The 25,869-nt window shown below is 46.3% G+C and overlaps 1 protein-coding gene across 3 annotated transcripts in view; it reads left to right on the top strand.

Moving 5' to 3' along the window:
- ODAD2 (outer dynein arm docking complex subunit 2) overlaps positions 1-25,869 on the top strand; it is a 195,115-nt gene that overhangs the window by 24,965 nt on the left and 144,281 nt on the right. For all 3 annotated transcript variants that reach the window (XM_059729109.1, XM_019498106.2, XM_019498108.2), the window contains 3 exons: positions 15,445-15,659; positions 24,575-24,691; positions 24,895-25,039. In XM_059729109.1, coding sequence (XP_059585092.1) covers positions 15,445-15,659; positions 24,575-24,691; positions 24,895-25,039 — 477 coding nt within the window. The remainder of the gene's footprint in view (positions 1-15,444; positions 15,660-24,574; positions 24,692-24,894; positions 25,040-25,869) is intronic.

The raw sequence follows: 25,869 nt of genomic DNA, 5'->3' as shown, positions 1-25,869 counted from the left end.
CAAGTATAAGACCTGTATCCACAAATCAATTAAAGATCCCCAGAGGATCTGTAGAAGATATTCAGTTCAGTATTCTAACAAGCTCTGCCCTGCTTAGTGGTAGCCTGGCTCCAATGGATTCTGATTGGAAGCACCTGTCTCCAAGACTCTTTTCAAAGTAGTGTTCACCACCACAAAGTAGGGCTCACTGATAAGGTGATATAGCCTAAGCTTTATGCAGAGGACTTGGCCCACTGAATCCAACAACTTGTGTGTAAAATTAGGAGAAAAAGAAAGAAGAAAATGAAAAAGGACTAACAATGCTCAGATTTATAAAATGATATTCTAGAGAAATAGAAATCATAAAACAAGCAAAGTTGGAATTATTCATATTATACATGTCTCAGACTCTTATTATCTAATGTCTTTATAGTACAGAACAGTTTTGTTGTAATTAATAATTGCTCATACTTTGGCTTCATCCACAATTAATTTTTCTACAGGTTTTTGTGTCTAAAATTAAAACCCAGTATTTGAAGAAGTCATTTTGTTATAATATGATATCCACCCAGTATGTGAGATCAATTCTTAATTTTACATGAAAAGATTTGTTCATCATCTGGTGTTCTTTATTATGGAGTACTAGAATTTTTAAAGCAGGAAAATATGATATATAAAAATGTTTTTTTACTTAAGTGTCAGAGTTGAGAGGTATGTTACCAGTTTGCACAGCATGTCTAGCCATCATGCTACATAAGTTCTATAATTTAAGAATCTTTGGCTTCTGTTTGGATTTCAATAATAGCTAGAGTAAGAAATACCATATTTTATCTATTACAATAGCATCCAGTAGTGTCACTATAGTTAAACTTGTTTCATTGTTCCCATTACAAGACCTCCTTTTTAGAATTTCAGTGGTTTATTGCTTGGCAGTAAAATTAATTGCAGGCTGAAACTTGTCAGAAGGCCCAAACTTTTTATGTAGTATCCTTCATCCAAAAAAATCTGAAAGTATTTTTCCCAATATTTTAGGGCACGAAATAGAAAAGAATGCTGTATCCAACAGAATCTGTACGAGAACTGGGTAGGCTGAATGTTGCTATTTAAATTGGAATTTGGTTAAGACACCCACCTTATAGATTCATAGATGTTAGGGTCGGAAGGGAACTCAATAGATCATCGAGTCCGACCCCCTGCATAGGCAGGAAAGAGTGCTGGGTCTAGATGACCCTAGCTAGATGCTTATCTAACCTCCTCTTGAAGACCCCCAGGGTAGGGGAGAGCACCACCTCCCTTGGGAGCCTGTTCCAGACCTTGGCCACTTGAACTGTGAAGAAGTTCTTCCTAATGTCCAATCTATATCTGCTCTCTGCTAGCTTGTGGCCATTATTTCTTGTAACCCCTGGGGGCGCCTTGGTGAATAAAACCTCACCAATTCCCTTCTGTGCCCCTGTGATGAACTTATAGGCAGCCACAAGGTCGCCTCTCAACCTTCTCTTGTCCAGGTGCCCTAGTCTCTCCTCGTAGGGCTTGGTCTGCAAGCCCTTAACCATACGAGTGACCCTTCTCTGGACTCTCTCCAGGTTATCCACATCCCTCTTGAAGTGCGGTGCCCAGAATTGCACGCAGTACTCCAACTGCGGTCTGACCAGCGCCCGATAGAAGAGAAGTATCACCTCCTTGGATCTATTCGTCATGCATCTGCTGATGCATGATAAAGTGCCATTGGCTTTTCTGATGGCTTCGTCACACTGCTGACTCATGTTCATCTTGGAGTCCACTAGGACTCCAAGATCCCTTTCCACTTCTGTGCCACCCAGCAGGTCATTCCCTAGGCTGTAGGTGTGCTGGACATTTTTCCTCCCTAGGTGCAGCACTTTGCATTTCTCCTTGTTGAACTGCATTCTGTTGCTTTCTGCTCACTTGTCCAACCTGTCCAGATCTGCTTGCAGCTGTTCCCTGCCCTCTGGTGTGTCCACTTCTCCCCATAGCTTTGTGTCATCCGCAAACTTGGACAGAGTACATTTCACTCCCTTGTCCAAGTCGCTGATGAAGACATTAAAGAGCATCGGTCCAAGGACCGAGCCCTGCAGGACCCCACTGCCCACACCCTTCCAGGTCGAAATCGACCCATCCACCACGACTCTCTGGGTGTGACCCTCCAGCCAATTCGCCACCCACCGGACTGTGTAGTCATCCAAGTCACAGCCTCTTAACTTGTTCACCAGTATGGGGTGGGATACTGTATCGAAGGCCTTCCTGAAGTCTAAGTATACAACATCTACCCCTCCTCCTGTGTCCAGGCGTTTTGTAACCTGGTCATAAAAAGAGACTAGATTAGTCAGGCACGATCTGCCCGCTACGAACCCGTGCTGGTGTCCCCTCAGCATAATTTGTCCTGCCGGGCTCTCGCATATGTGAGCCTTGATAATTTTTTCAAAGACTTTGCCAAGGATGGAGGCAAGACTGACTGGCCTATAGTTGCCCGGGTCCTCCTTCCTCCCCTTCTTGAAAATGGGGACCACATTGGCCCTTTTCCAGTCCTCTGGGACTTGGCCCGTGCACCACGAGCGTTCAAATATTACCACCAGTGGCTCTGCAATTATGTCGGCCAGTGCCTTCAGCACCCTTAACAGGCTTTTTCTTGCAAAAAGTGCCATAGGTCTTTAAATCCATAAGTGGTTAGGACCTGTCTTACATTTTGTCTGGAAGATGCTTCTCCATAGAATAATGACCCCTTAACATCATGCTGACTCTTTGGGAAGAATGACATTTATTGAATCATCTGAATAATTGCTTAAAGCATAGACATTAGGGCTGGAAGGGACCTCAGGAGATCATTGAGTCCAGCCCCCCGCCCCAAGGGCAGGAAGTCAGCTAGGGTTTCATAGATTTCATAGACATTAGGGCTGGAAGGGACCTCGGAAGATCATCGAGTTCAGCCCCCTGCCCAAAGGGCAGGAAGTCAGCTGGGTTCATAGGATCCCAGCAAGATGAGCATCCAGTTTGCTCTTGAAGGTGTTCAGTGTAGGCGCTTGAACCACCTCCGGTGGCAGGCTGTTCCAGACCTTGAGGGCTCGGACAGTAAAAAAATTCTTCCTTATGTCCAGCCTGAAACGGTCTTGCAGTAGTTTATGACCATTCGACCTAGTCGTCATCCCTTGGGGCGCTCTGGTGAACACACGTTCCCCCAGATACTGGTGGTCACCCCTGATAAACTTGTAGGTGGCCATCAGATCACCCCTGAGCCTGCGCTTTTCCAGGCTAAAGAGCCCCAGGGCTCTCAGCCTGTCATCGTAAGGTCTGCTTTCTTGACCTCTGATCATGCGCGTGGCTCTTCTCTGGACTCTCTCAAGCTTCTCCACATCCTTTTTGAATTGTGGAGCCCAAACTGGACGCAGTACTCCAGCTGCGGCCTCACTAAGGCCGAGTACAAGGGGAGAATGACGTCCCGGGATTTGCTTGAGAAGCATCTATGGATGCAAGCCAGTGTTTTGGTTGCTTTACTAGCTGCAGCATCGCATTGCAGGCTCATGTTCATCTTGTGGTCAATGATGACCCCCAAGTCTCTTTCTTGCATAGTGCTAGCCAACATAGCACTGCCGAGCCTATAAGGATGCTGCGGGTTTTTCTTCCCAAGGTGGAGAACCTTGCATTTATCGGCGTTGAACACCATCAGATTCTCGTCCGCCCACTTGCTGAGCCTGTCCAGGTCAGCCTGGATCACCTGCCTGTCTTCTGGTGTGGATGCTTTTCCCCAAAGTTTGGTGTCATCAGCAAACTTGGCCAGTCCGCTTCTGACTCCAATTTCCACATCATTAATGAAGATGTTGAACAGTATGGGTCCAAGGACAGAGCCTTGGGGGACCCCACTGGTCACAGGACACCACTATGAGTGACTTCCATCAATTACTACCCTCTGGGTCTGACCCCAGAGCCAGTTTTCCAGCCAGTGGATCGTGGAGGACCCAAGGCGACAATTGGCCAGTTTCTCTAAGAGCTGATTATGGGAAACCAGGTCAAAGGCTTTTTTGAAGTCAAGATATATGACATCAATCTCTTCTCCCTTGTCCAGGTGATAGGTCACCTGGTTGTAGAAGGAAATGAGATTGGTCAAGCAAGACCTACCCGCAACAAACCGTGCTGGCTATCCCTTAAGATGTTGGCGTCGGCCAGTCCATTAAGGATGGCCTCTTTAATAAACTTTTCTAAGATCTTCCCCGGGATAGAAGTCAGGCTAATGGGCCTATAGTTAGCCGGATCCACTTTCCTCCCTTTCTTGAAGATAGGCACCACATTGGCCTTCTTCCAGTCTTCGGGCACTACACCAGAGCGCCAAGAGTTTTCAAAGATCCGTGCTAGAGGCTAGGCAATGATGCTCGCCAGCTCCTTGAGTACCCTGGGGTGAAGATTGTCAGGGCCGGCTGACTTGAAGGTATCCAGCTTCTCAAGATGTTCCTTCGTGAAGTCAGCATCAATGGAGGGCAGGGGATCACCCTCACCCGGACTTCCCTGTCCCGTAGCGGGCATGGGTGTCCCATGGGACTGATGAAAGACCGACGCAAAGTACCCATTTAATAGGTTGGCTTTTTCCTGGGCGTCAGTTGTCAGTTGCCCCATCTGGTTCAGCAGGGGTCCAACGTTGCCCCTGCTTTTCCTCCGGCTCCCCACATATCTGAAAAAGGACTTTTTATTGTCCTTGATGCTCAAAGCTAGTTGGAGTTCAGTTGCAGCCTTGGCTTTCCTGGTATGGTCCCTGCAGGACTGGACCAGTGCAGAATATTCCTCCATGGAGGTGACTCCCATCCTTCATCCTTTGTAGGCTTTTCTTTTTAGCCTCAGGAGGTCTGCCAGGTCCCTGGAGAGCCAGGGGGGCTGCTGTGCCCTCTTGCTGCCTTTCCTCCGAGATGGAATAGACTTAGTTTGTGCATTGAGGATCGCTCCCTTGAGGAGCAACCACTCTTCTTGAACTCCCCTTTCTCCGTGGTCACGGTCCCTTAGGGCCTCACTGACAAGCCTCCTGAGCTTGTCAAAGTCGGCTTTCCTGAAGTCAAGGACTTCCATGTTGCTGACAGACTTGCCAGCTTTTCGGTGGATGGTGAAGGTGATCAGCTCGTGGTTGCTGTCACCCAGCTTCCCGTCGATCACTAGGTCGCCAACTAGGTCATCCCCAGTAGCCAGTACCAGGTTGAGCAGCGCTTTGCCTCTCGTTGGCCCATAGACTTCTTGAGTCAGGTAGAGGTTATCCACGCACGAGAGGAAGCTTTGCGACCACTCAGATTTTGCTGAGCAATCCTCCCACGAGATGTCCGGGTAATTGAAGTCACCCATGACAACCATGGTCCTGGAGCATGCGGCCTCAGCCAGTTCCCGGGCAAACTCCTGGTCAAGCTCAGGACTTTGGGTGGGAGGTCTGTAGTAGACTCCCACCATTGTGTCCCGTGTGCCGTGTTCCCCACGGATTTTAACCCAGAGGGTCTCCAGCCGTCCACCCTGGTCACCAATATTGGCTTGCAGGGATGTGTAGCTTTCCTTAACATAGGTAGCTAAACCCCTGTCCCTTTTCTCTACACGATCCCTCCTGTACAGGGTATAGCCATCTATCCCCGTGGTCCAGTCATGGGTGGAGTCCCACCAGGTCTCCGTTATCCCTATGACATCATAATTATTTGCATTGAGCAGGAGGATGAGTTCCTCCTGCTTATTCCCCAAGCTCCTGGCATTTGTGTACAGGCAAGCAAGTGCCCCCTGGGGGGCTCCTTCCTTGCCCACAGATTTTGCCAGGGCTGGGGCAGGGGTGGGCTCCCTTAAGTGCCTTGAACTGCTGGCTTTGCAAGGATTGCTCAGCGGGCCAGCAGTGGCGGTCGTGCCCCCGTCCCCCAGCGGGCTTAGTTTAAAGCCCGGTGGAGCAGGTCAGCCAGTCTGGCTGAGAAGAGCCTCCTCCCTAGTGGAGAGAGGTGGAGACCATCTCTTCCCAGCAGCTTGCTGCCGCTCTCGCCAAAGAGCGGGCTGTGGTCATGAAAGCCAAAGCCTTCCTGATGACACCAGCGCCGCAGTCTTTGGTTGACCACGTGGATCCTCCTCTCCCTCCTCGGCCCATAGCCTGAGACTGGGAGGATCGACAAGAACACCACCTGTGCCCCCAGACCCTTTAGCCCCGCTCCCAAATCCCTGTAGTGCCTCATGACCTGGCTGGGAGCACTCCGAGCCATGTCATTGGTGCCCACATGAATTAGGAGCATGGGATAGTGGTCTGAGGGTTTGAGGAGCTCTGGGATCCTCTCCGCAATGTCCCGGATGCTGGCCCCTGGGAAGCAGCAGACTTCCTGGGCTAAGGGGTCGGAGCGGCAGATTGCCCCCTCAGTCCCCCTCAGGAGAGAGTCTACAACAACAAACACCCTACGTTTTGTCTTGGGGAGAGCAGGGGCGGGAGCTGCAGTTGGGTCCATGTTGCCTGCGGGAGCCGGCAACTCAGCAGGCTCTGCTGGGGCAGCAAGAGGTGCATACCTGTTGCTCAGCTCCGGCGGGGCAGGGGCCTTGGTGCGGTGGGCCTTAGGGCCCTTGACCACCGTGGTGCATGCCCCTGGCTGGACAGAGTGGGAGGTCCCGGAGTGCTCCTTTGGCGTGGAGGGAGACTGTGGTCTACCCACCGCCTCCCGGGGGAGAAGGGCCTGGCAGTAGGAGTCTATCTCCTGCTCACAGTCCCTGATGGCACGCAGTCTCTGGACTGTGGCCTGGAGCTCCTCCAGCTGGCGCGCCAAAGACCCCAAAAAGGAGCAGACCCCACAAGGGGAGGTCACCATGCTCCAAAGTCCCAGAGCCTGAAAAAGGGACAGGCAGCCCCCGCAGCTGAGAGCCAGGGGCTCCGTCTGCGTGGAGCCTGGAACCAGGAGCTCCGTCTGGGTGGCCGTCTCTGAGGTGCCAGAGTGGGGGGCCGCGGAGCCCTAGGGGACCCTCGGGGTGCGGCGCATGCCCATCTGTGGCATGCCTCTGATAGGCTGGCTACGGCTGGGGCTGTCTACCCTGGGGGGTGCACAGGCAGGGTCCTGGGCCCTCCCATGCGCCCTCCTGTGTGAACTCCGCGCTAACTCACGCACTGGCAGAGAAGCGCGCCTGTTTGTGCAGCCTGTTCGCACGGCTCCAGTCGCGTGTCTCCCTGGGGGGCTGGGCGAAGTAGGGGCCTGGGCAGGGCTTGACCCGGCCCGGCTCCACTCAGCCGCCTCCTCCCACACACACACTAAGGGGTTAGCCCCCTCTCTCCACGGGCCCTGCTTACCTCCGGCTGTGCTGGGGGTCAGCGGGGGGCTCCGCGGCTGCTGGAGGGTCTCTGGGGGGTTTCGGGGGAGCGGGGGTGCAGCAGGCTTTCACCCACGCGTCTCTCGCCGCTCCCGCATGTAACTGGGGCTTTTTCCCTGTCGGCGGATCAAAGGATCCCAGCAAGATGAGCATCCAAAAGCTTTTTAAAGGAGTCCAGAATAGGTGCTTGCACCACCTCTGGAGGGAGCCTATTCCAGGCCTTGGGGGCTCGGGCAGTAAAGAAGTTTTTCCTTATGTCCAATCTAAAACGGTCTTGGAGGAGTTTGTGGCCATTGGTCCTTGTCATCCCTTGGGGTGCTCTGGTGAACAGATGTTCTCCCAGATCCAGATGCACACCCCTGATGTATGTACAGGCTGCCACCAGGTCACCCCTGAGCCTGCGCTTTTCCAGGCTGAAGAGCCCCATGGTTCTCAGCCTCTCTTCATAAGGCCTATTCTCCTGCCCTCTGATTATGTGTGTGGCTCTCCTCTGGACTCTCTCAAGCTTCTTCACATCCTTCCTGAATTGTGGAGCCCAGAATTGGATGCAGTACTCCAGCTGCGGCATCACCAAGGCCAAGTACAGCAGGAAGATGACATCCTGAGATTTACTTGAGAAGCATCTATAGCTGCAAGCCAGGGTTTTGTTTGCTTTACCAGCTGCAACATCACATTGGTGGCTCATGTTCATCTTGTGGTCAGTCGTGACCCAGAAGTCTCTTTCAGCCTTGGTGCTAATGAGCATAGCACTGCCAAGCCTATAAGCGTGCTGCAGGGTTTTTTCCCAAGGTGGAGTACCTTACATTTGTCGGTATTGAAAGTCATCAGGTTTGTATCTGCCCACTTTTTCAGCCTATCCAAGCCAGCCTGGATCACCAGCCTATCCTCCGGTGTGGACAATCTACCCCAAAGTTTGGTGTCATCAGCAAACTTAACCAGTCCACTTCTGACACCTATATCCACGTCGTTCATAAAAATATTAAAGAGAACAGGCCCAAGGACGGAGCCTTAGGGAATGCCACTGGTCACGAAGCGCCATGATGATTCGCTTCCATCGACCACCACTCTCTGAGTCCATCCTCAGAGCCAATTCTCCAGCCATCGGGCTGTGATGTAGCCAGGACCACAGTTGGCCAATTTTTCCAAGAGGAGGTTGTGGGACACCAGATCACAGGCTTTTTTGAAGTCCAGATATATGATGTGCAAAAGCACTTTCACTTGCTATTCAAATAGCAGCCAATGTCTAACTGCTTCTTGAAGAAAGGAACAACACTTCCTTTATATATGCATGAGTACATTATTTGTTTATGTTGTTCAAGTAAAAAAAGCATCAATATTTAGCTTAAGAGATGTGACTGTGTCATACAACCCTCTCCCCAAAATGTCATCCTCTTCCAGCTTTCTTCAACCAAGAGACTTTGAACTGATAAAAAAGATGACAGCATTTCTACTAGTAATGTCTCTCTGTCAGGGTTAATATTTAAGTGATATTGAGCAGGGGTAGCTAACCTGTGTCAGGCATACCACAAATGGCACAGGTAACCTGTTTGTGGCACATGGTTGATCACGGAGGGAAAAAAATAGCACAGTAGCAGATGGGGCAGAGGACACAGGGAAGGAAGCAGAAAGCAGATCAATCAGGGCAGGAGAAGGAGATCAGAGTGGCACTTGGGGTGGGGAGGGAGATAATTATTGGCATGCCTGCTAAAAAGTTGGCTCTCGCTGGTATCGAGAATCTTGCACTTTTGCTGCCTTTGCTCTGTCAGTGTTTTGGCTAATGGTCAGTTTCCTCTGCAGTTAATCTGGCACCTTTCATAAGCACTACATTCACCTGAAACTTAAAAAGTATAGGGGAGAATTGTGAGAAAGGAAAAAATATTTCTGATTTAAGTAACTGTTCTTTTTTATAACTGTAAATTTTTAAATGTTAAAATAATTAAGTGGCATTAAACAGAATAGAAACATGATCCACAGCTTGTTAGGTCTGAAACAGGTTTGCTTCAGGACATTCTGTGAGAGAGAGACTTTCAAATAGTCTGTACATGATAATGTTCTTCAATAGAAACAGGAAGAAGAGAGAATTTCTTATGATTTATTCCTTACCCTCTTCTATTGCTCACTCCATGGTGAGTGTAACAGGGTATTACTTGGGGTCTGAAGGGAAGACCCTGGGACTCTGGTTGCTGAAAAGAGGAAAAGAGGTCACAGAAAAGGCAAGGACGATAGCCAGCTGGACCAAGCTGACAAAGATCCACACACCAGGGCCAAATAAAGAAGATGAAAGTGGCTGCCATGCTTAAAGGCAGGCACTTAGAAGGAGAACCTTGCCCTCAGGGCTCTAGAAGAAAGGAAGGCGTCAACGGACACCGAGGCAGGGCAGGAACATATAAGTCTGGGAAACCACGAATCAACGGCTGACCAGTAAGCGGTGGGGTATTTACCTGAGGGGTCGCAGGCAGCAAGGGCTACCAAAGACAGGTCCAGGGAACCTGTGAGGAGAGAGTTGGAAAAGGAGAATTAGGAGGGCACTGGGCAAGGGAGTCACCAGTAACTCAGCCAGGCGGTGAGGAAACTGCGGTCCAGTTAATGAGCTGTGAATGCGACTTGTTAAGACTTTGTAGCAAGCGTTCTATAAATGGAATACATTGTTAACAGCCGACTTGGTGGTCAATGGTATCACACTTCACTTAGGGAATAACTTTTATCATTTCTCCCATCTCAAGTTGTGGCAGGCGAGCTCTGAGTGAGGTCAGGGAGACAAATCCACCCTCCCATGGTGAGAATGTGTGTCAAAAAGCTGAATCTTGATGTCTGAAGTCCAGATGGAGATTGCTATACCTTTCCCAAGGCTGTGGATCAAAACTGACATCTTTCTAAGGGTTCCACACTGAACACTTGGAGGGCAGAAAACATTATCAAGCAATGATAGGAATCCTAAACTGTTTGTCATTGGCCCTTTAATAATATTTTGATGCTGGGGAGTTGAAACCTTATTGAAGGTGATAAGCACAGTTTTACTCATCATTCAGGATAAAGTTAAGAGGAATTAAAGTAGCCTTAGAACAATACAAACCCAAACCACAGACGATATGCTAAGCCTGTTAACAATGAAGTTATGTGGATGGAAGAGGTTTTTTGGAGGTTGAATGCAAATGCAGAGAGCTAGGTATTTTTTCTTTTTTGGTGGAATCTTACGTATGTGGAAGCAGAAGCAGCCAGAAATACCACAAAAGTGGACAGAAAAAGAACAGAAATCTAAGAATAGTTAAACAAGCACTTGTAACATTACCCTAAGAGAAAATTAGGAAAGAGAGCTGAAAAGAGTGCTGGTTGGAAAAAAAAAAGACTTGGAATATTGCACAAAGAAGTTGTCTTCTGTTTAATTCCTGTTCCAGTAGCATAACTAACAAGAGTGAGTGGGGCACTAGCCCCAGATGCCGACTTGGGGAGGATGCAAAATAGCAGCTGTGGCAGATCAAGCTACCATAGCTTAGCTTTCACTTACTACATGAATAGCAAGCACCCAAGTTATTTCCACAGAGCAGCTCACAGCTGGTAAAGCCCTGCCCCCTTTTTTTTTCCTGTGCTAAATTTTTTATACGTCCATACCCTAAGACTACACCAGAGAAATAACGACTGCCAGAAATGTCTCCCCTAATTGAGGCAACCTGCAAGACCCTGAATAGTGACTAAGCCTTGGCTATAACAATATAATTTACATGTCCCCTACCTAAAATAGTCAAATTATTTATCTTAAAATGTAATTAGCTGGATGAAAATTAGTCTTTGATAGACTCCATGCATTATATGGAGCTTCAGTTTATTTAATTACAAGAGTAAATAATTAGGAGTCAAACTTTCAAGTGTAACAAGTAATTTTGAGTTTCCCAGGTATTGTATGACCAACCTGAAATATTTTGGCCTGATTTCCAGAGGTGTTATGTTAGTACTTACTTTCCTGGTGTTGTAGGTGCTTGGCAGTTCTGAGAGTCACATTTAATATGTTTCAAGTAAAAGCAGTGGCTAGTATTAGAAATGGTGGAATTAACCTTTAGAAATTTGTTCTGTGTATAAAAAACCTGGAGTATGTAAAGTTTGAAATGTATTCTATATCCCCCCTTAGACAAAATAATTCTTTAAAATTGTATCCAAATATAAATTTCCTTTCATAAGTATGATATTGTAAAAAAAATAAAATAAATAACTACAAAAGGTTTGAGCTCATTTGATGATTGTTAAAGATAAAAAGATAGTATTTTATCAATTTTGTCTCCAATATAAAATGACAAATTGTTCTCCATTATCATGTAAAACACATACCTTTCTTAGTTTGATCTTTTTTCCCTCCCAGTGGTGACAAATATATTTATTCAACAAGTATATATTACATTTCCTTCAATTTTGTCAGATAAATCACTTCTAATTTTATTCCCTACTGCTGTAGATTAGCTTATATTTAAGAGTATAAATTATACCATTTTAGCACCTAGTAGCAGTGTATTGTATTACCCCGTGGGAAAGCTCAATTTGTGGATTCAACATACAAAACATGGAATTTAATAAAAGTTGGTATTGTAGAGATATACTGCTGTTGGTTTTAATGGCAAGTCAGCCTACTAGTAGCCTCCGTTTAGAACTCTCAAGGGGTAGAAATGACAAAACTATGAGAATCCAGTAAGCATTTTTGTTAGAAAGGACAGAATTCCACAGAGCTCTAAAGTTTTGAAAACGTGGTATTTAAATTTGTAACAAAATGAGGGTATAAGGTATTATTTTAACACTACTCCCCATCTGAAATAAATGGTATTCTCTTTCCACAAAATGATAGGTAGCAATTTCTAATTAAAAAGCTATAAATGTTTTGGTGCCTTTTTTAGTACCCATTGGCTGTGTCTACACAAGACGTTACTGCATATTTGTTACTGCGTGTTTATTTAATTTTTGTATAAAGTACTAAATAAATGTGCAGTAATCTGAGTTACTGCACAGTAGCGCTGGTGAACACCTTTTTTATGGCTCTGCTGTGCAGTAGCCTAATACTACTGTGGAGTAATGTCACGTCATTGTTTTTGCCATGCAACGCTACTGTGTAGTAGTATTGGACTACTGTGCAGTCAGCCTCTCGTGTAGATGTGCCATTGCGTTTCTTATTCTTATTTCTTATTCTTGTAGTTGCAAATGGTTTTAATGCATTTCTGTGATGAACAATAAGGTAGGGAATTAATTGCCATTTTCATACATGCACGCTCACTTACTGTAGAGCCAGTCAGCTTGCATATTGTGATACTAGTAGGGCTGTCAGTTAATTGCAGTTAACTTACACGATTAAAGCAAAAACAAATTAACATGCTATTTTTTTTAATTGCATTCATTGCACACATTGTTTTGACTGGTGGAGTGGACCAGCTCCAGACCAGCCAGAACTCACGCACACAGCCCTGATCCTAGCCCACCCTGTGCCTGCTCCAGACTAACCCACCCACACTGAGTATAGCAGCAGCAGTAGCAGCAATGGCCAAGCAGAAGCTGCTACTCAGCACGGGGGAAAAGGCAGCCCCTTCCCTTCACTGCTGCCAGGCCCTTCTTACTGCACCCACCAAGAGCCCACACCAGGGCTGCCCTGCAGCTCCTCTGCATTGCCATCACTGCTGCTTCTGGGCTGCCTAGTGGGGCAGTGGTGGCACTGCAGAGGAGCCATAGGGTAGCCCAGGCATGGGCTCCAGGAGGCTGCAGCAAGAAGGACCCAACAGTGGTGATGTGGAGGGGTCGCTTTTCCTTCATGCTGAGCAGCAGCTTTTGTCCTGCTGCTGCCACTGCTCAGGTGAATCTGGAGCAGGTGCAGGGTGGGCTGGGATCGGGGCTGTTCACATGGGTTCCAACTGGTCTGCTTCAGCCGGGGAGAGTCTGGAATGGGTGCAGGGTGGGCTGGGGTTGGGGCTGGGACTGTGTGCTATTGGTGGTGGCAGGCAGGAGTCACAGCGCATGGGCTCCAGGCTGTTGGGTGGGGGTGTACTGACTACTGTCTAGCTGTGCGATTAAAATTGCGATGAATTGTGACTATTTTTATTAATCTTGCAATTAATTGTGATTAATTTTTTAATTGTTCATCAGCCCTAATTACTAGTCTCGTATTGATTAGCACTGGAACTGGGAAGTTTGTACTTGTTAGTAGTGTGTTAGTACTGTCAATATATGGGAGCCGTAAAAAGCATTTCAGTGTCTATACAGGGCCAGCCCACAATTTTGGGGGGCCCCCTGACACAGAAGCTGGTGGCAGGGGTCAGGCTGTGGCAAGTGGCCGAAGAAGTCGGTGGCAGAGGCGGCAGGACCAGGGGAGCGGCGGGAGATGGTGAGCAGCTGGACGAGAAGCCAGTGGTGGGGGGTGCCCCTTTGGTGTGGGGCCCCCTGAGGCCGCAGGTTTTGCAGGATAGGACAGGCCAGCCCTGTGTCTATAATATGAAAAAAAGTGAAGCTGAAGGATCTAACTTGACCAGTTTAGCATGTATTAAAAATGTGTCATCTCTAGACTATATTTTAAAAATATTTTAGTGAATATGGGCAGATTCAGTATTTGGGTCAGAAAGCACAGGATGGCCAATTCACATAACTAAATAACAGAATGCAAGCCACACTGTGACAGTCTTTTAAAAATGTATTGGGCCAGGTGCATAAAGGAAAGCCTTTAGCTATCTGTTGGTGACAGCTTCAATAATAATGAAAAATAAAGCCCATAAACTATTTTTCCTGTAGAAGGTGAGTGTGGTCCAATAGAAAATAAGAGTTGACAAGAGGCTTTTCTTTTCTGGCTGCTTTTGATCAGCTGTGGTACTAGACAGAGCCAGCTATAGGTTCAGTTCTTTTCCTACATAGGACTGTTCAGTTCTTTTCCTACATGGGCCTGTTCTACAAACATGCCTTCTTTAGAGGCCTAAAGAAAAGTATATATAAATAGTTACATGAATTTTATTAAAAATAACTTAAAAACTTATGGATGCGGATAACCTGGAGAGGGTCCAGAGAAGGGCCACTCGTATGGGTAAGGGCTTGCAGACCAAGCCCTACGAGGAGGGACTAGAGAAACTGGACCTTTTCAGCCTCCGCAAGAGAAGGTTGAGAGGTGACCTTGTGGCTGCCTATAAGTTCATCACAGGGGCACAGAAGGGAATTGGTGAGTATTTATTCACCAAGGCGCCCCCAGGGGTTACAAGAAATAATGGCCACAAGCTAGCAGAGAGCAGGTTTACGTTGGACATTAGGAAGAACTTCTTCACAGTTCGAGTGGCCAAGGTCTGGAACGGGCTCCCAAGGGAGGTGGTGCTCTCCCCTACCCTGGGGGTCTTCAAGAGGAGGTTAGATGAGTATCTAGCTGGGGTCATCTAGACCCAGCACTCTTTCCTGCTTATACAGGGGGTTGGACTCGATGATCTATTGAGGTCCCTTCCGACCCTAACATCTATGAATCTATGAATCTATGAACTTGAAACTGGTCAGTACATTTATTAAGAATTATTTGGAATATTTTTTAAAGTTTTGGAGTAGCGCTATATGTTATACTTGTAACAGACATTCAGGATTCCATTATAAATGTGACTACGTATCTTTTAACTTTGCTGGTAGTTTGAGCTACAGAGTCATCTGTCAGTATTCAAGTAGGGAATATGTTAATCAATATAGTACATCGTATTGATTATTTTATTTCTAAATACAAAAAATAAGGCCTGATCTTGCAAACTTTCATTCATGGAAACAATTTTTGTTCAGTTAGTTCACTGAAAGAGTTTGCAAAATTGGGCTTTATATCTGATCTGAAGTTGTACTCTGTAATGCTGCTTGTCAGAAATTGTGTCACTTCTTAGGTACAGGACAACATCTAGTATTATAGTAGGTTCAAGAATTTCCAAATTTTGTTAATAACTGCTTTGTTTTAAATGTTTTTTAATTTTTTACCTGGTGACATTTGCTTTTCACCATCAGAAATTTCACATTGATATGGATGTTGCATTCTTTTAATACAATTTAATTTTACACAATAGAATGAATGGAAAGTTTTGTATATGACGCTATATGTCATTTTAGTGCACTACACTGTCGACTTCTTATAACTTATTATTTTTAAAATGTATTCATGTGGCAATTTGATTGACAAACCTTTTCCTGATCTTTTTCTAGGAATATACTTTTTTTGAAGAACCAGTGCATGAAAAACAGCAGCATCTGGAAATAGTTGATACTGAGGACTCTGGCCAATCCCAGAAGTTTTATGATTGTTCAGAAAAGAATGTGTTTGAGAAAATGAAGAGTCCTCCTGTAAAAGGCAAGCCCATCGACAAGAAATTAGAACCATCTCTGAAGTGGAAGGACACTGGTCTTGCTGGTTCCCAGGAGTATGTAATTATCTGAATAGCTGCGTTTTATAGTAGACCTTGTTAATGTATACTAATGGCTGGGAAAAACATTGTAGGGCCACAACATTTTTGTAGCTGAAAAAACATTTAAAATGCACATGAAAAATAGCATTCACAGACCTGCACCACATAATACTTTAAGGGAACATTTCTTATCTGAAAACCAGTTTCTCATCGTCCTCCTCTCCCATTCCATTCGGCCTTGGCTATTATCATTATGTCTCCAGTACTGGGGAAGGAGGTGGCAATCTCTTGCAGTTCTCTGCAGTACTTAATCCTCAATTCAGACTGTTTTCCTTATTTAAAGTGTCTTTTGCAGCATAAAAGTATAGGCAATCTAATCCAAGAAGTGTTTTTTGAGTGGAAGCAGAAAGCATGCATGTTAGAAAAAGATTACAATCAATATGATTACCAGTTGTTATTTTACCTGTCATATAATGCACTCCTACTTTATCCTGCAACAACCATGGCTAACAGTGGATATATCGATCTTTAGAAATGCAAGGGGAGAGTTTATTGGCAGTGGAGACTGGTAGACTTTTTTTCTTGAAATCAGAATCTGGTATAGATGTTAGGTCTAAGTGATAGTGGGGGGTGAATATCTGAAGGGAGCAGTAGGAGGCTGCCTTATGGAAAGAGAAAAGTGATGTCCTGCAGATCTGGGATTCTGGTGTGCTGCATTTGATAGTTTTTGGATAAATCCTAAGGGCACGGTCATAACCAGGGATACTGGTTTTCCCTGATAAAAAATTGCAAATTATTTGATAAAACCCCCAAAATCCATTATTAAAATGAAAGGCTCCCCACAGCCCCCCTGGCTCTGCTAGCGCCTCTCACTCCCCCCAGAGCCTCCCCAGCCCTGCTTGTGCCCCTCACACCCCCCAATGCCCCCCCAACCCTACTGGTGCCCCTCACTCCCCCCTACCCCAGCCTTGCTGGTGTTCCTTGCCCCCTACCCACAGCCTCTGCTTCCCCAGCCCTGCCAGAGGGGGCCTCCAGATGCCAGGGCTATGGGGCCAGGGAGCCAGGTCTGTAGCCCCTGCCCCCAGCCTGGCTCCCCACCATGTTGCCTGCTGCAGGCTCAAGCCAGGGTGGGACTGGCTCCCCATCCCTGTGCATGCTCGGGGGGTGGGGGAAGGCAGGGGGGACCTGGTGCTGCAGGGAACAGCACGCTGGACAGGTCGTTGCTACTGTGAGCTCCGCACTGCCCTGGTGAGGTGTCCTCTGTGCACGCAGGAGCAGTGAGGGCAGCGGCAGGGGGTTTAGCCCCTTTCTGCAGTCCCACATGCAGGAGACACCTTGCCAGGGTACTGCAGAACTTACAGAGGCAAGCAGCTTTCCTGCATGGCTCCACTGTTCTCTGCAGTGCTGGGTCACACCTACTAGGCCACGGAGGCCCTGGGGGAGGACAGCAGGCCAGGAGCTGAGTCCACAGTGGGCGACCCATTCTCGCCCCCACCCTGTGCACATATCTGGGGGGCGCAGGTCCCCCTGCCCTCCCAGGAGTGCACACAGTTGTGGGGAGCTGGACCCACCCCCTTCCTCCCGAACAAGCCCCGTCTCACTCCCCACTGGGGCCCTGCAACTGTGTATTGCAGCCCCAGGCCCCAAGCCCCATGCTCCGCCCTACTGGGCAGCAGCCCCAGCCCCAGCCCTGCCCAACTACCTCCCTCCCTTCTTATGGGGGCCTCAACTCCTCCACCACTTACCTGTAGGAGCTGCTCTCCAGGCCGCCTGGCAGCCAAGTACATGTACCTGCACATGTACATGGTGCCCCATGTCTGACCACCCTCCTCCTGCTCCCTCCCAGCTCCTTGCAGGCTGGAACTCTGCCAGCCTGCAAAGGGCTCATTACAAAACTGCAAAATCCATGGGTTTCACTGCTAAAATGGGAAATCCGTGTTTTACTCTGCTTTTCTGTGGGAAACGGAAAACCCAGATCCCTAGTCATAACTGACAGTATTAGGCTCCAGTTGTGTAAAGGACCTCACCCATGGTCAGAACCCAAGTGTAGGACATTTTAGTGGGAAAGGATCTAGTTGCTCTCCCATGTATAAATCATACATCCACAACAGTCAGGACACTCTACTTCCTAAGAGTTGTATAATCATGACCAGAGCAAAAACCAAAAACAGTGCCCAAATCCAGCTGCAAGAACTTCTGTAGCCCTGGGGTAGCAGAAGTAGAGGATTCTATATGAGAGAGACCAAAACCAGATCCCATTACATCTGGGCCCTCAGCAGAGCTATAAGTGTGCTGAAACCCCATATGAAAGACAGACTGAGCATGTCCAGAGAAGTGTGCACATGCATTGCCCTGGGGACAAATAGCAGCAGCACATCGTTATGCCATTGCTACTTGTCCATGGGAAATGCCCCTGCATGCATGCTCTGATGTGTGGCAAATTGCCCTGGGTGGGGTAGGGGAGACAGGGGCCAGCACTTGGGCTGGCCTGGGAAACCTTACCTGAGGTCCTGGATACTTCCTGGGGCTCCAGCAGGGATGATCTGGGCACACAGAGGCTGGCTGGCAGCCAGAGACAACATAGCTAGTGTGGCTCCAGCTGGCCAGGCTCCAGTTTCAGGGTGCATATGCTGCAGCCACATGTGCCACCCCACTTTTTTGCCCCCCCCCGCTTTTTTTTGATACCAGAAGTTCCCAGTATCTAATTTTTTCTCTGTGCTGCAAATATGCAGTGTAGAGAATCTATTCACATGCACTGCATGTATTTTGCAGTGCCTCAAAAGCCTTTGAGTCACCACAAAGAGCATGTGTGCTTGTCTGGATGCACCCATTGGGAATGCCTGTGCACACATGCTGTGGCGTGTGGCATATTGCCCCAGGTGGGAAGGGGAGACTGAGGCCAGCACCTGGACTGGCCCCTGCAGCCTTACCTGGGGTACTGGAGACTTCCCAGGACTGCAGCAGCAGTGATCCAGGTGCACAGAGCTTTACTAGCAGCTGGAGTATGGCACTGGCCATCCAGGCTCTGGTTTTGGGTGGTGCATGCTGCTAATTAACAGCACAGATGGGTTTATGGCACCACAAACCACATGTGTGCACTCATGGGGACACACCCACTAAGGGAGAAATTAAACCCAAACTACCCCTAGTTGTTGTGGACTTGCAGCTAGCTAGTTTTAAATAATGTACAGATGAGTAATTTACAGCTTGGTTGAGAAGAGGAATGCACTGTTTCTGTGTGTTTATTTTTCTGCTATAGTATGGTTTTTGTGCTGCAGACTGGCAAACTGAAAAGATGACTAACCGCTTCTCATTCAGATCTTTCTAAAGACCCACTTTTATTATGAAGCTTACAAGCTGGTTTTCTTAGCTGTTTTCTGTATCTTAACAAAATCTGGACAAAATCATTGTGCTTTAACATATTTGTTATTGCCTAACATGGACACTTAAATTATCAACCACTTCAGTTCTGTTTTGTTGCCAAAATCTTCAGATATGGTTGCCTAAATTTAGGCACCTAAATCTTGACTTATTTTCTTAAACAAAAGTGGCCAGATTTTCTGAAGATGCAAGCACCCACAAATTTTGTTTGAATTTATGAAAATAACATGTACTTCACACTTCTGAAAATCAGATCACTCTATGTAGGTACCATAATCTGGATTTAAAAGCCTAAATTTAGATTATTGGGATTTTGACCCAGGTCACCTTCCCTACTGATTGTCTTGTTGCTTCTATTTTTTATTTTATAAACTCTTTGGAGCAGAGACTATGCCATCTCAATTTTTGGAAAGCAGCAAGAACTAATTAAAACAATTAATGAAGTTCTATTGTATATTGTCTAGCCAATTCTTAGCATTGTACAAATCTGCAAAAATCTAGTAAAACATTTTATTTTTATCTTCACACTTTAAAACCAGCAGCTTCTGCAGCTAGTTTTTATATTATTCCCTCTCTATTTAATCCTAGTTAAAGTATGTATTGAAAATATATGTGTGTATGAGACGTGTTACTGTGCAGCACACTAGTCTATGTGTAGTAAAGCGTCACCACCTACACATGTGCACATTTACTGCACAGTAAATTAGTCTACTGGCCAGTTAGTTACTACCCGTAAATACAAGTAGTAAAGTAGCTGTGTAGAAGATACTGTGCGGTAGCACATGTGTAGATGCTGGCCGGGAACAAATTTGTACCTGGTCAGTCCCTACACTAAAGGGCCACAGGCGACAGGGAACTCCCCTAATCCTGGCAGTGTTTGGCTTCCGGCTCCCTCCAGGAGCAGGGAGCTGAGCAGTACCAGGACGGGACAACTTTCTGCCTCCCTCTCACCCTGTCCCAGCACTGATCCCAGCTAAGCATCACTGGGACTTGGGAGCTCCCTGCTTCCCTGTGCAGCCTGGAGCTGGCTGGGAACTGCGCAGTAAGCCTACTTTGAATTAATAGCACATATAGATGTGCCCACATATTCCAAGCATAATATAATGCACCCTAATAATGTAGCACAACACAAATGTTTGTTAGTAGCAACGTATCAGCGTTCTGATGCTATGTTGCCTCTAAGTGTATCTTCTGCCCAACAGCACCCTGTTTTTTTTAAACAGAAAAACTCTACAATTTATGAGCTATTCTCGGTTTTTTTCAAGTTTAGTTCATGTACTTTCCTTACTATTCAAACTAAATGATTTCAGTTTTAATAATGAAGTGTATGTTTATCATTATCGATGTTACAGTGTCGTTATTACACTGTACAGTATTATTATATTTAATAGAGTCATAGATATTAGGGGCTGGAAGGGACCTTACAAGATCATCAGGTCCAGCCCCCCTAAACTTGGGCAGGAAAGACTGCTGGGGTCAGATGACCCTAGCAAGGTGAGCATCAAGATGCTTTTTGAAGATTGCTAGGGTGGGTGACTATACCACCCCTGGCAGGGAGTCTGTTCTAGACCCTTGGCACTCAAATTGTAAAGATGTTTTTCTTTATGTCCAATCTGAAGCAATCTTCAATCATTTTGTGCTCACTGTTTCTTGTCTTCCCCGGGGTGCCTTTGTGAACAGCTGCTCTCCTGGGCCCTGATGTACACATGACCTCTGTGGTGCTTTTTTTTTTAAAAAAAACCCAAAAGTTTCCTATGAGTTGAAAAGTATTTTGTGGGGAGGAGAAGGAGAGTGTTATTATAACATTAGCAAATGAACAGTATTGATTTCATTTCCATCATAAAGTGCTTTTTTTCTACTGTTGGCATCAGCATGCAAATCAGTTTAAAAAGGGTGAACTCTCTTATTCTGAGTGAAAGAACTTTATTAATTTGCTCTTCTCAATAACATTTTTGTTTTGGACATGGGATTTAATGTCTTAAAGCAATGGTCACCAACCCAGGGATCACGATCAACCGGTCAATCCCCAAGCCTCTATAGGTTGATCCTGGTCTGGGAGGACAACTGGGAACATGCGCATGCATGCACCCACCACCCCCAGCCTCAGCAGGACAATCTGTGGGGGAGGGAAGGGGTGGGAGCCATATCGAGGCCCCCATGGTGAGGAACTGAACTGCGGCTCAGCCAGGAGCAGGGGAAGGTAAATCGGGCCCCAGCCCCATTGGGTGGTGGGAAGAGTGGAACCCCAAGGGGGCTCCTCCAGGTGCACAGGGGGCTCCCGTCCTATCTCTGCGGGGACAGAGGCAGCAGAGGCGGCTGCTGCTGTGCCTAGAGCCCTGCTGCAGCTGGCCACATGTGGCTCAGCTCAGCAGCAGGGACTCGTGGCATTGGGCCCAGGCCCGGATGGATCTGGGACTCTCTGCCACCCAGGGGCCCTTGAGGGTGGTGCTTCTGCCATTGGGCGCAGCCAAGCAGGGGTCCTGGGGGCCCGTGCCCCCTCCACCTGTGAAGCAGCTGCTGCTGCAGGCTGCCTGCTGTGCCTGGAGCACAGAGGGGAAGGGGGCACAGGCCTCTGGAGCACAGCTGGGGGGAGGACATGGGAGCCTGAGGCCTCTGTTGGGCTGTGCCCAGCAGTGGGAGCTCCCCCCCCCCCCACAAAAAAAAAAAAGAAGAAGTGCCCCTGGGTAGCGGAGAGTCCCAGACCAGGCTGAGCCAGGGCCCAACCCTGGTTCTCTGCCGCTGCTGGGCTGGGGGGTGGGTGGGGGGGCATGGTAGATCCTGGGGTGCTCTTTACTTCCAAAAAGTGATCTTTACCATAAAAAGGTTGGAGACCACTGTCTTAAAGAGACTTATGCACTTGTAATCAAGCTCTCCAAACTATGTGAAGTACTAAATTATATTCAAAGCCTCCAACACCTTTGATTCTGTTGGAAGCAGAGCTTCACTAAAATGATCCTTACTCTCTGCACATCCTTCATTCTCTCTCCTTTTTGTTTTTTTAACTCAGGCTTGTTTCTCTGGACTTGCAGCAGTTACAGCTTTGAATAATTCCTCATCACTTCCTCCTCTGAATGTGACCAAGTCTCCTTCCACAGTCACAGTAGCTACATAGTCCTCTTTTGTCAAGTTGCCAGGGAGTGGAACATCATTTAGGCTGTCCTCAGACTTTTCCACGTCCTGCTTTGCTCTTTTTTCTCTTTGCACAACAATTTATTTTTTTGACACAGTTGAACATTGTAATTGGCTTTCTGACTTTTCATGCCTCAACAAGATTAACACAATCTAACAAAACTGTACATTTCAGACCAGTCTGAATATCAGTGTTGGGGCCCATAATGAGAGTGTGCGGGCCGGGAGCGGTCCAAGGCTTTCGGGGGCGCGCGGCGGGCTGTGGCCGGGAGCCCGCAACGGTAGGGCAGGGACTCTGGCATGATGGACTAGAATTAGGCACGGACTCATAGCAGTTAATTAAAGATTCTTTTACTTACACTGTAGGTGGTCGCGGTGCAGGCAGGAAAAACTTTCTTGAGTTGCAGTTACAGACAAACACAAGTGGAGTTTGCTAGGCTCCACCGAAGACACACGCACGGAGTTTGCTAGGCTCCGCAAAACAAACACGACAGAGCTCTGGATACCCTTGACGAGCGCGCAAAAAAACGTAGATATGTCTTAAGAATTTAACGAACGAGACGGGAAGAGGTTGGTGGTTGATCAGGCCGCCGAACTCCTCTGAGACACACACAAAGTTTCTATTACTCTGCCGCGTGCTCAGAGTCCCCACGAGATGGTTGTGGAGTCCTCTACAACTTGGGCGGAAACTGCTCAAACCTCTTATACGACTAGTGAGCCAATTGCTAGCTGCCACGTGGGAATAATTTAGAAACAGCCAATAGCGGGAAACAAATTTACATACGGGTGGTGGGAACTCCTTTGCACTGGGGTTTTCTCTCTGCAGCTGAGAATTGCACCATGCAAAGAAAGCTCCATGTGGCGGGAAATAATTCTGCAGTGCCGAAGCGCGCACACAATCATTGGGTCATGACAGACAGCAATAAAGTTCTACTTTGCAACCTCTGTTCAGTAATGTCCCTTCATGTTCTTAATGACTTCCTGCTCCATAAATTGCCTTAAGATTGTACTGTTGGTGGGTGGGAATCTGAGCTGAATGTTAGGGAGAAACATTTCTTCAGTGTGTGTAGAACAGTTATCCAAATAAAAGGCTTATCTGATGGCTCTAGATCTGACATTAATGATCTTGCTTTTTCATTTCTGACCTGTCATAATTCAGAGGGAAATGTAGAAATATCTTTCAGTAAAAAATTAGACATTTTGACTTTGTGATCAATGTATGCTGAGTGTTTCTCCCTCCCTTCCTTGTTAGTACATACAATTATAATTATAATTACCCTTTCTTTGAAACTTGCCCCCTGTCTGGCTCTTCCCTTTTTTTCCTCGATATTATCTGTCACAGATCTGGTTCAGATAAAGTTCTGCTTCATCAGCACTGCAGATGTCAGTCAGGGAAACCTTTTCAATAATATGAGGAAGTCTTTAACTCTGCTGTTGCTCAGCTGTTGGGTAGTCTGCCAACTGTTTCAACAAACTGAAGAGTCTTTTCCTTGGTTGTGGGTCCAGAAAGCATTGTTTTATGTGTTTTATGTGTTCTTTTCTTCTCGAACCTTATAAAGAGACGCTCATTGACTGTTTTTTTCCCCTTCATGTACATGTTTATGGCAGCTCTTCTCCAATCAGTTTTTTAGGCCCCCCCTCTACATGTTATAGGTTTTGTGCAACTAACTGGTTAATTGTGAAGTTACCTGGAGACCAGCTACACATGCAAAGTAGCTATCACACAGTAAAAAGCTCCAACCAGCTATAAAATTAGACCTAAAAAATGTGCGCTAAATTTACAGCTCTTTGGTATTGAGCTTTAATTTCATGTGTAGCAGGGTCTCCCTTGCAGCTGACAGGGCTCCCAGCTGCAGGGTGCACCGTGGCCAGTGTAAAACCCCTGGGCCATGGGGATCCTGGTTATCATGATCCCTAGGGTTTGGGGATGAGGGAAACCTCCAGGGCTGGAGGATTGAGAGATGAGTGATCCCCCTGCCCTGGGGGTGTGGGAAATCCAGGGTGGGTGGATTGCCACAGCGGTGATTCTCTGGCCCTCGGGGGTTTCCCACATCCCTAGGGCAGGGGGGATTGCCCCTGCTGTAGTCCTCAGGCCTCAGAGGTTTCCCATACTCCCAAGCCCTGGAGATCGTGGCAGTCATGATCCCCAGGTCCCAGGGGTTTATGCTGAGCATGTTACACCCTGTGGCTGGGAGCCCTGTCAGCTGGGAGCCCTGTCAGAGTGGGGAGTTTGCTACAGCAGTGATCCTCCTGCCTCAGGGGTTTAAAGAATTTAACTATGCTAACAGAGCAGTGTTAGTTGATTAAGCATAACTTCTTAATGAAAGTCATTGCACTAATGTACACACATTCTCATATACTGACACCACATGTACAAACCACAGAATAAGATATTTAACCAAAAATGTTTTTTGTGACAGTGCTGCAAAAAAAGACATCAAAGAAGAAAAGGAAGTTAGACCTATTAGTCACGAACTGAAGAAGAAAGCGAGTATAATTTCCTCTGGATCTGTTAAAGCACAATCAGCCACAAAACGGTATGGTTATTTATTTTATTTTTCTTACTTTACTTCAATTCATTTATTTTTCAGCACATACAATAATCCTACTCAGCAACTGATAAATTTAACCCTGAATGCTTTTTCTAATGATGAAAAATCCTGCTGAATCCGCTATAGATGTATCTGTTTATAATAGTCTTCTGTTAATAAAGCAAGCATTTTTCTCTTTTTATTGCTAGTAAAGTGTCAGAAAAGTCTGAAGAAGCTAGTGAAAGTTCTTCAGAGAGTGAGGAAGATGAAGAACAGCCTGAACGTCACCAGGAAGGAAATACTGATTTGCCATCGGAATATTGGCAGATTCAGAAACTTGTAAAATATTTGAAGGTAAGAAAGAAGCTTAAAAAAATTCCCCAAGTATTTTAAAAATCAGGCTTTTAACTCATATATTATGATTCTGGAACTCTGGGCATCCCATCACTCACTCTTCTCTTAAACTTTATTTTCTTTTTTGGTAGATAACCTCCAAATTAATCTCTCTGTTTTATATGATAAAATATAGAATTATATAATTCCTTTATTAGTTACTGGGATGTTGGTTTTGATTTTGAGGTGTAGTATTCTAAAGTATTTCTTTAGGTGGATAACTGCTTTCAAGAGCTTTCATTACAATTGAATTCTTTGCCTAAAATCTTTCATCAACTGTGATTAATTATGACGGGCTCAATCCTAATATTGTCTTGTAACTGGTCCAACGTTGTTAGCCATCAAGAGAATGGATGAGAAATAGGGGTCCTCTAGAACAATAAAATATTTATTATATTGACTGTTGTTGAAAATATATTGTAGCATGTAAGTAAAGATACTTCAAAACCTTTGTCTTACATAATAAAAACAACACTATTCAATAGAACTTCTAAACTAATTATCCTTTCCCCCAGGAAGACTGTCTTTACAAGTTTTGCTGAGATTTACAAAATATGATTTATAAGTGACATTCATGGTGTGGGTCCTGTATTCCTTAAAGACAGTCTTTTTCACAATGTGGTTTCCCAGTAGTTGAGATAATCAAGCTGCTGCTGTCAATTTTGCTATTTTAACTGAAATTTCAGTAATGGAGTGGGTGTTTTCAGTATTAAATTCTTAGCTTTGGAATTTGTTCCTGATGTTGACCTCCCAGAATTTACTACCCTCACACTGACAGAATTGATATTCTC

The sequence above is a fragment of the Alligator mississippiensis genome, chromosome 5, assembly GCF_030867095.1.
Source record: "Alligator mississippiensis isolate rAllMis1 chromosome 5, rAllMis1, whole genome shotgun sequence".
Taxonomy (NCBI): domain Eukaryota; kingdom Metazoa; phylum Chordata; order Crocodylia; family Alligatoridae; genus Alligator; species Alligator mississippiensis.
The sequence above is the reverse complement of the archived record's forward strand: the minus strand, read 5'-3'. Positions and strand labels throughout refer to the sequence as shown.